The sequence below is a fragment of the Sebastes fasciatus genome, chromosome 9, assembly GCF_043250625.1.
Source record: "Sebastes fasciatus isolate fSebFas1 chromosome 9, fSebFas1.pri, whole genome shotgun sequence".
NCBI classification, from domain to species: domain Eukaryota; kingdom Metazoa; phylum Chordata; class Actinopteri; order Perciformes; family Sebastidae; genus Sebastes; species Sebastes fasciatus.
The window spans coordinates 13,738,220-13,748,851 of record NC_133803.1 but is presented as its reverse complement, the minus strand read 5'-3'; the positions used below and the strand labels follow the sequence as shown (position 1 = coordinate 13,748,851).

Genomic DNA, 10,632 nt, shown 5'->3' with positions numbered 1-10,632 from the left:
ATGCACATTTTGCTCATAATACTCATCATCTTATGTGATATTTTCAGACTTTTACTGAATAGGCTACCTTTCCCACCACAGATTGTTTTTGACCTTATGACCCCTATCCTACTGACCTTTGCACTTGTGTACACTCCTGCAGAAATGACAGCAAAGTTGGTCATTATGGTCAATTCCACTGGCGCACACATCCTGCTGACAACACACACACACACACACACACACACATTAGCATCAGAATGTTTTAGGCCATGGGCCAGAAACCACAGTATGCTTTCCCTAGCAAGGCTGGAGGCTGTACACACACAGTGTTGCTGTAAACCAGAGGTATGCTGTACATGTGGACTAATAATCTGGATGCAGTAGTAGTAAAGTGTAAAACGCCATATAAGGCTTTGATAAACACTGCTCTGATGAGAATCTGGGTCTCCCTGTTCTGTCCCAATGATTTCTGAGCTGTGGATTAAACTGTAAATGGTGCTGAGACATTTTATTATATAAAGTGACAATGGAGATTTTGGGCAGACACTGACTTAGAAAAAAATAAAATAATGAATTACAATGTATGATTTTAATACTCAAACCACTGGCACACTTTACACGTACTTTACACTATACATCCTATATACAATAGACTTTATAGACTGCACATATGTACATATTACATTTATTTATTGCACATACATTTATTTATTGACGGACTGCACACATGATGTTCACCCATTCACTCTGTATCTTTTATATCTCTATTATTGTTTTTATAATTTTTGTATACCTTTACCTCTCCTGTGTTTGCTACACTGTAAACAATTGCTGTTAATTTACAGCAGGATTTCAACAGTATTAACCTGTTATTGCTCAAAACAGTGCTTTACTGTTAATACAAAAGAAAACCTGTTAAATTACACTCATAGGCCGTTTTTAACTGAACTATAATGCATTCTTAAAAAACAGCACTTTACTGCTGATCAACTGTCTAAAGTATCATCAGTAATAGTTTCATGCAGTATTTTTTTTAATTTTGGGACCTGATCTGCACATGTGAGGCTTGTTAATTGTACATGATTGTAAAATCAGTGAATTAGCTCTGTTCTTAACACTCACATGTTGTTATGGTTTGCATTCTGTGCTTGTAGCCAGCTATAGACAGACATTTTGGGAAAAGTGTCAACAAGTCTATTATAGCCTTTTTCCTAACAAGTGCCTTTAATTGTATTTAGTGTGACTATTCCTGTCTGTAACCTGCTAAGTCTATTCATCTAGGAAAAAAATAATGTTTATTAAAATGTATGTAAAAAATACAACCTAAATAGTGCATTAAAACAAATCAGTAAGATAATGTAAAAGAAAGGTGAAAAACAGCTATATAATGTATCTTTAAACAGTAAATTAACTGTAAAATACTGTGAAATTAATTTTTAAAAAAACAGTTCAAACTGTATTTTTCATTAACAGTACAAAAGCTGTAAATTTCAGCGACAGTATAATAATGTTAATTTTACAGTAACATAAAGGCAACCCTGCTGCCAGTTCTTTACTGTTATTTTACTGGGAAATTCTTAACAGTGTGATGTTGCCGCTTTGACACCTGAATTTCCCTCCGGGGATTAATAAAGGTTCATCTTATCTTATCTTAACTTGATCTAGAGACTATTATTAGCACAAAACCATCTCATTACCAAAAAACCTGCTGTGTTCAACGTGATGCTTCTGACATCAGCATACCAGCAGACACGCAATCGTGCGTCGTGCTTCTATTTTTTGCCCTTAAAAAAAAGCTATTTTTGAAACAGGGGGTTGCATCGACGTGCTTTAAGACTCTGGCTGACAGGGAAGACATTATAAGTATAGCTACAGAGACCTGAAAGCTTGAAGTACTTTCATGTTCCCCCTTCAGAGCTGCTGCCATCGCGTCAATGCGCAATTGCGCAGCCAGGAAACCCTGAGCTGCATGAGCCCAGAGGCAAAAAGGGGGGCTTGGGAACTACTGCAGAGAAAAAATCCTCCTGCTGTGATCCCATGAAAAGGACTTCAAAATGTCTTCATTATAATCAGACGAGCATCCTCTCTCTAGGAATTCCCTGCGACTTAATAGCTGAAACTGCTGTTGGATGGGCTAGTATTGACATTTGGAGTCCGGTGGAGTGAAAGGAAAGCATGACAAGCATGCATTGGACTCATATATGTTGTGACTGCAACTCACGATGATAGCTCGCATCATCAGGAGGACTGTGGATGCACTCATCATCAAAAGTCTGGATATTTTTAGAGGAAGCGATCATGGACGCATCGGACGTAGTTGCATCCGTTTTGGTGTTGGGCATCATCATTGTGTCGCTGCTGTCCAACGTGGTGGTGCTGATCTGCTTTCTGTACAACCCGGAGATCCGCAGACAGGTACCCGGTCTGTTTATCCTCAACTTGACGCTTTGCAACCTGTTGCTGAGCGTGTCCAACATGCCTCTAACTCTGGTCGGACTCATCACCACCATGGGCCACCCAGGAGGAGGATTGTGCCAGATCGTGGGTTTCCTGGACATTTTTCTCACCACTAACGCGATGCTCAGCATGGCAGCTCTGAGCATCGACAGATGGGTGGCTGTGGTGTTCCCCCTGAGCTACCACTCGAGGATCCGGCACCGGGACGCGGTGATGGCGCTGATGTATACCTGGATCCACTCGCTCTGCTTCTCCACGGTGGCCACCTGGCGCTCCTGGGTCGGCTACCATCACCTTTACGCATCGTGCACATTGTGTAATGGCAGGGCGAAGGGAGCTGGGATGCAGTTCGTGGTCTTCAACGTGGCTCTGCACTCTCTCACTTTCCTCCTCACGCTGGTCGTGATGTGCGTAACGTACTTGAAAGTGCTGAAAGTTGCGAGGTTTCACTGTAAGCGCATCGACGTGATCACCATGCAGACGCTGGTGCTGCTCGTGGATATTCATCCCAGGTAAACAAGCATTAGAGATGTGCACTCTAGTCTGATCCATGTGTCCTTTTCAATGCATTTGTATTCCCTTTCATTTTTGTCCAGCATTTTGATCATGTGGCAAAATCTGAACATGCTCCAAAGAAGGTTAAGGCAAAATAGTGACCAAACTTGCATGTGTTTATATATAGAACGCCAACAGGAGATGATGGTGGTGGGTTTTTCTCTTCTCTGCCTTGCAAACAGTGCTGAATCGATTAGTTGATGGACAGAAAAAATAATACATTTTGATAATCAATAATAGTTACTGTATAAATATTATTATTGTTTTATTATGTTGATAATAAATCTTGGACAGTTGGTTATAGACAAAATGAGCAGGTGTCACCTTGGATTCTGGCACCTCTGATACACATTCTTCACTATACACTGTATTAGCCAGTTAATCAGTTATATGCAAAAACATAATTAATCTATAATCAAAGTACTTATTTGTTTTCCTATACTGTCAAAAAATACTTTTAACTAATTTAAAACACAAAACTTTCTGGGGCATTCCTCTATGTGACTACTCATGAATATAAAATGCTCCATTGATGATGACTGAAATCTGTTAATGTTAAAGGGGAACTACAGCCTTTTTCAAAATTCATACATGTTATTCCTATGGTCTATGACAGTCCGAAAATATTAGTAAACATGAGCAACTCTCTCCCAAATCCAAAAACTAGAGTGCTAAAACTCAAACCTGTGGTGTCATAGGGTATAAAGTGTGGAGCTGCTCCATAGACAATGAATGGGGAAAGATCTTCTAGATGAGAGCACCCAGGGGAATGTTTTGAGTATATGGGAACATTTTCTGTTTCACAACTGACGACACTACAATAGAATAAAGCTCATTTGGGTATAAAAAAGGAAACAAACATTCTATCGGTCCACAAAATCAGTCTCCCATTCATTGTTTATACCCTGTGATATCACAAGTTTGAGACTTCTCTGGTTTCTGGCTTTGAGAGAGAGGAGTTCATGTTCACAAATATTGATTGAACTTTCCTAGTCCATGGAAATAACATATTGGAATTCTTAATTTAGGTGGTGTTCCCCTTTAACATTATCAGGTCTTAGTCCAATAATTAAACTTTGAATTGCTCTCTATTTACATAGTTGATATCTGCACAGTTGTGTGAAACGAATCCAGTGTAATCCTCACGAGATAACATGGCACAGTCCACTGCTTTTTCTTTCTTCACGTTCATCCCACATGTTTTCTCCGCGGACTGCTTCATTATGTCTCTGATCATGCCTCCTGCGGGTAGATAATGGTGCCTGTGTGCTTTGGCAGTGTGCGGCAGAAATGCTTGGAAGAGCAGAAGCGGAGGAGGCAGAGGGCCACCAAAAAGATCAGCACTTTCATCGGCACATTCGTGGTGTGCTTCAGCCCTTATGTCATTACAAGGTGAGCAGAGATTTATAATATTGCATATGGGTTTTGTGTGAGGTATTTTACACCATGTAGAGCATCATCAAAACATGGACAGGTTTCCTTCCTTTTCCTGTCTTTTGAATCACACGATTGAAAAGAAATGGTTAATATACAGCGTCAAGGAGAGATGAATTCTGCACATTTTGTCTTTGCCCAGCAGAAAAAAAAAATATATAAAAATTATCTTCATCCTTCTACTTCATAAGCAGGGCCAGTTTAAGGCATATAGGGCATATAGGCGGTTGCCAACAATATCAGGGAGCAATTGTTTATTTATATTATAATAAATACAGTCCTAAAATCATTGTGATGTCTGATGTGTGTTGTGGTTTACGGGGCTAGGGTTAGGGTTCTGGGGGGTGGCTCCAAATCCGAACTTCGCCTAGGCTGCCAAAAAGGCTAGAGCCGGCCCTGTTCATAAGTAGAACTCTCCCAGGACATTTTTTTTTTTCGATTTGACAAAGTGATTCTGGGTTTTCACGTACCTCGTTGCTGCTAATGTGCTTATACTTGCCTTATCGTTTCATTACAGATGGCGATAATTATTTCCAATGCTGTCTTGTTACCTTGTTTAACTGCTTCCTTTTTATAGCTTGTTGGTTCTACGCACATTTTTAATCCTTGCCACTGAGTTTCCACAACTGGGGAGATGAAAGGGAGAGAGACTAGGGGATAGCAAATGAGCCAGTGATGGTATCGCTGGCTCTCATTAGTATTAGCCCCAGTATTAGAGGTGGCAACCTGTCAGAAGCTGTTAGAATTGTAGAAAGAAAGCGCATTAGGAGCCGTGTAGTGGTGAGACATGTTAGGATCTAAGGAGATCACGCTAATTAAAAAGACAGATTAAAGAGAAAACAATGCTCCGGCTGGTTTTGAATTTTTTTGTTAATTTGATTTATTAGGACATGAGGCACTGGATTTGTTGTGAAATTGTTTTAATCAGTCTTTAAACTGCAAAACTGACACCCATCAGTTCACATTCCCAAACACGGTGGTGACATTTCAGTGAAGTGAAATGATGACATTTTTCACCATATTACAACACTGGGGGAGGGGTCATTTGCTTTAGAGGTATTCCACTCCACTTCCACTGATCTAAGAATTGGCATGCACTTTGTTCATGGATGGTGTGTGATTTTTTTCGCCCCTCTTTTGTCTTTATTTGATGTAGAATTGTAGAGCTCTTCTCCCCATGGCCCATAAGCCCTCACTGGGGTGTGCTGTCCAAATGTTTGGCCTACAGCAAGGCAGCCAGCGACCCGTTTGTCTACTCGCTGCTGCGCAACCAGTACAGGAAGACCTGCAACCTCCTGGCGAACAAAGTCCTCAAGAGGAGTCCACTCAACTCCTCATCCCTCAGGATGGAGAACGGTGCTGGGAGGAGCAGCACCTCCAACACAACCAACAATGTGCAACCAGCTGCCAACAAGCCACAGTGAAGGTCATCACTTTAAGAGACAATTAGGGTACTTGACCGTTACTTTTACTGTTTCTTTGAGGTTAACGTGACAGTAGATTGAGGTCTGTGTGATTCGACTGTTATCAAGCCATTAAATAGGCATTATCAGTCGCTATAAGCACCATAGATGTGTCATAAGGGGCCTACTACGCCTACTACGTTGTGAAAGTGAAAGCGAAACTTAAAAGCAACACGTTCATGTTGTAAAACTTAATGAAATGTCACCTTTTGAACACGAACAAAAAGGCTTCTTTAGGTTTAGGGAACAAAACTACAACTACTTTAGGTTTAGGCAAAAAAAAAAAAACTTTGTTAAGTTTAGGGAAAACATTGTGTTTCGGGCTAAAATGTACCAACACAAAAACAACTACACATTGTTGGTTTCAACCGGGATGCAAACTTCAGCCTCCTGGGTGAAAGCCCTGTGTTTTCATCCCCTACCTCCAGTTTCACACTGTCTATACTACAGCAACTGACTTCCACTTCTGCTCCTGACATAATTACTATGGTCACTAGAGGTTGCTGTCATGTTCTTTTATACCTTCTTTCAGTGATCTACTATGTGAATAGGCGATAAAAACTACTAGTAGGCGTAGTAGGCTCCAAATAACCCACATCTATGGGGCTTATAGCGACTGATAACGCTTATTTAATAGCCTGACAACAGTTTAATCGGGTGGATGGTGTAACATCAGAGTGAGCTTTTCACCTAATTATTTGTTGAAGGACAAGGCTTGCAATAGTCTATATTCTTCTCATGGAGCTCAACAGTGACCGCCCACTTTTTGAACGGTGTGAATTTCCCATTCATTTACTCCATTGACATTTCAGAAAATTCTTATATAAAGAGTTTTAAGCGTGGAACCAAGCCAACCAGCTACAAGATGAATAGTGACCATAAAACATTTGATTCAGTGTAAAACAAAAAAAATGGAAAATACACTAGTGAATATTAACAGCAGCAGGACTGCTTACAAGATCAACTCAACATAAACTACAGTGCCCATGTTCATGGTAATGAAGGAACACGTCAATCAGTACAACAGTATGGCTCATAGATGTATTTTTTTTTTTTAATAGTTTTGGAGGTCTCAGGACTAGATATAAGGCTTTGGCTATACAGGAAATAATTGTCAGTAGGATCAATTCATTGAAAAATATGGAATATCCTTTAAAGAAGAGTATACCAACCACTTTTGTAGGTTGTGTGTGTAGAGTGTAATGGCATTAGGCGTTTCAATACAAGTGTAATATCATCTTTTTCTGCAAAGAGTGACAGTTTATCATGAGAATTTTGTAGCATACTGGTAAATGTGTGTCAAATACGCCTTGTAACATGGAAAGCAACATTAAGGTGACTATTTGTTAATTGTGTCTTTAAAAGGTCCAGTATGTAGGATTTAGCATCTAGTGGTGAGGTTGCAGATTGCGACCAACTCAATACTCCTCCGCTCCCCCGTTAAAAACACAAAAGGCTCTCTCTAGAGCCAGTGTTTGGTTTGTCAGTTCTGGGCTACTGTAGAAACATGGCGGAGCAACATGGCGGACTCAGTGAAGAGGACCTGCTCCCTATGTAGATATGAAGGGCTCATTCCAAGCTAACGAAACCAAAACAATTCTTAGTTTCCGGTGATTATACACTAATGAAAATATAGTTTTGAATATTATATTAATTTCTGCTGATACAGTAAATCCTCCTAAATCCTACACACTGGATCTTTAAAGGCACAAACTACAATCCAAGTGTGAACAGAAGTGTAGCCCCGCACCTCCAGACCTAAGGACATAGGAGCCTGTTATCACATGGATTAGCAGGTGTTAGGTGTGGACTAACACTAGACAACATCTAGATATTAAGTATTAACATTCTTTGATGCTGTTAAAGGTTCGGTCAAATCAGTAACAAGTGTAAAACCAAGAGCATTTTCATACCTCAAGTCATATAGTTCTACATTATATAGTGTAAAAAAAAAAAATCAAGGACCCACTGGCCCAGACACACCAAGCTGACATCATAGAATTAGCAGTGATGAAGGCCAACAATTGCATCGCCTCACGTCACTTTTGTCTTGGCCAAAAACGTGCATTTGAACACGCTGCAAAGAAAACAGCCGACGGCCAGTTAGCAAATACGTTCTGCGCCTGAGTTAGATGGAATAACTCTCCACACCAGCAGGTCGCGGTAGTCTGTATTCGTCATTCAAAAAGGGAAACAGGAAGACCTAGAACGGCGGTTATACAAGCTGTTGTTATGATACGTACATGTAACAAAGCGGTGTTTGCTGACCATTTTCACACCACTGTCACTCATCACTTAACTTCATTCCAGATGGCCATGTCGTTGTAAAAAATAGTAGTGGAGAAGATGAAAAGCCTTCAATGTGCGCCCTCTTGACTTTACTCGCTGGCTTGCTTTCCTTCTGTTACTCATCTCGTGCACTGATTCGTTTAAGCTGAACAGCTAATCAGAGTGATTTCTCTCACCGACGAGCTCCGCCGCTGATTCAACATGCTGAATCGGCCGAAAAGCCTCCGACACGGGCAGACTAGAGCCGACGATGCGGGACACACCACAAAACCTAGGCCCACAGACGCTTACCAACGGCCCCAAACTGTCCGACGGCCGACCGTCGGCTTTGTGTGTCAGGGCCTTAAAAGAGAAAATCATTTTGACAGTACAGCCATGCTGTATGCACATGGTTTAATTTAAATGACTGTATGTTATAGCTGCAAGGCCTGACTTCTAAAGTGCCTTTTAGACTACGAGCTCTCTGATTTAATCAACCTCACATTCTGTCATTTTCTTGGTATTCTGTGCTGTGATGATAAAGTCTGTTACGCAGTCTGGTCGCATTGTTAAGAAAGTTTCGAGTCAGGTTTATTTGTAATACCACAACATTGTATTGTTCATCGGGCAAAACAGGGTAAAGTATTCTTCGAATGTGGTAGCAACTATTCAGTGATGTGTAATTAACATTCCGTCTGTGTTGTAAAAATTATTCATTTTGACAACGCTGGCAAATCAGGATGTTGTGTTTTTACTTTGACTGTGACAGTATGAAGCCTTTAAAAGGTTTGAAATCTATTTATTTGTGTCTGATTTTTGCTAAAAACATTTGTGATTATATATTGCAATAAATGCTGTGCATTTTGACATTTTAAAACCTCGCAGTTTCTTCCTGCACATCTATTAATGTCTGCATTCATTGCTACATGACCTGAACAGACAGTTCAGCTATACTTGAACAATGCTTAACCAAAAGACACGTCTGCCAGATCTTAACACCTTTATTCTCCCACGCTGATTAAGTCAAGGAGAAGGAATAATTAATTTTGAAAAATCATTTAAGATGTGTTCCGCCCACCGACTGCTGCTGTTGATGTGGCAGCAGAACAAAGACTTTTTTTACAAAAGCATCGGGGCTGTGAGTTAAAGACTTTTTTAAATTGTAGAGCTGCTATAGGGAGTGGGAGAAGAAGAAAAGGAGCCAAGAAAAAGAGAGGACAGTAGGCATTACCTCACCAAGTCCGTGCAGCTGTGACAATGCTAAAAGATCCTGGGAATCTGCATCCTCCATCCTCCTCATCTTTAGCATTAACCAAATCTCTATCATGTATCTTTCACAAACTCTCTGGTTTACCTCCTTCTTTCCATTTACCCCACAAGTTCCTGTAACAATGTCTATTCTGTCTCCATCAAAAACATGAGACAATCATGACTTGTCACCCATCACCGCTGCCTCCACTGTTTTTTATTATTCTCCAAGAAGGGAAAACGCTGCATTTATCATAGCACTGTATACTTGCCAATCAAGGGCAATTAGTGGACAGTCTTCAGAATTGGAAGGATCCCCAGTCTGGAGGTGTGCGCATGTCTAATCTCCTGGGGAGACTCAGTGAGTGGGTGAGAGGCAGACACAAACCTGCTATACACAAAACGCTGTGCAAAGACGTTGTGATTAAGCCACAGCACGTAGGAGGAAGGCAGGGAAGACCAGTGCAATGTCTGACTTCACACAACCCCGATCATGTCAGGGCAGGAGTGGTTCTTCGAGACCCTCATCACAGACTGTATGAAGTAACATTTCTCAGGGGACATTTGAGATGCCAAGTGTTTGTTGTGTTTTGTGAGCTATAAATGCAGAAATACTGGCATGTGAAAATGCATCTAGCGTACCATTTCAATCATGTCTCTTAAATTACAACCTGTCACAGTCACAGTTCCGCCGCTGTCTCTATGGCTGACTTTATTGTGCAAGCCAATACAATTCCTTATGTCAAATATGCCAAATAGAAAGATACAAAGAGTATGTCTAAATGCAAGCAGCTGGGTATGACTCCGATGCAAAACTTGCTAAGACCACACTAGAAAACATAAATATATCCTCGCTAAAACATTAAATAAATATACTGAAATTTCACAAAGCTGAAATAGATTTTGGAAAAACTTGTGCCTATACTAATTTTCTTAAGTCATGAGAATTTAAAGGGGACATATCATGAAAAACTCTTTTTCAGCATTGAGCTTGTGGACATGTTATCTGGAGTGTATACCATAGACAGTATATAAGTAGTGGACATAGTCACCATGAACTCACCCATTGGTTTGTGGATTGCCGTTTTGAAGCCTTGAGTTGGGTATTTTGACGTTCGCCATCTTGGTTTTTGGCCGTCGTCATCCTGGATTTGTTTAACCAGAAGTGACACAAGAGGGTTGCTGAATAAGAGATTGTTAGCCGACCAAAATGTTACAATTAACT

General features: G+C 40.5%; 1 protein-coding gene across 1 annotated transcript; it reads left to right on the top strand.

The window, feature by feature from the left end:
* Window positions 1-681: 681 nt before the first annotated feature.
* Window positions 682-7,324, top strand: LOC141773952 (G-protein coupled receptor 26-like). Its single transcript, XM_074646153.1, has 3 exons — window positions 682-2,951; window positions 4,273-4,386; window positions 5,585-7,324. Exons 1-3 carry the CDS (start codon window positions 2,236-2,238, stop codon window positions 5,850-5,852), a joined length of 1,098 nt encoding a protein of 365 aa, XP_074502254.1. The 5' UTR covers window positions 682-2,235; the 3' UTR covers window positions 5,853-7,324.
* Window positions 7,325-10,632: the final 3,308 nt, after the last annotated feature.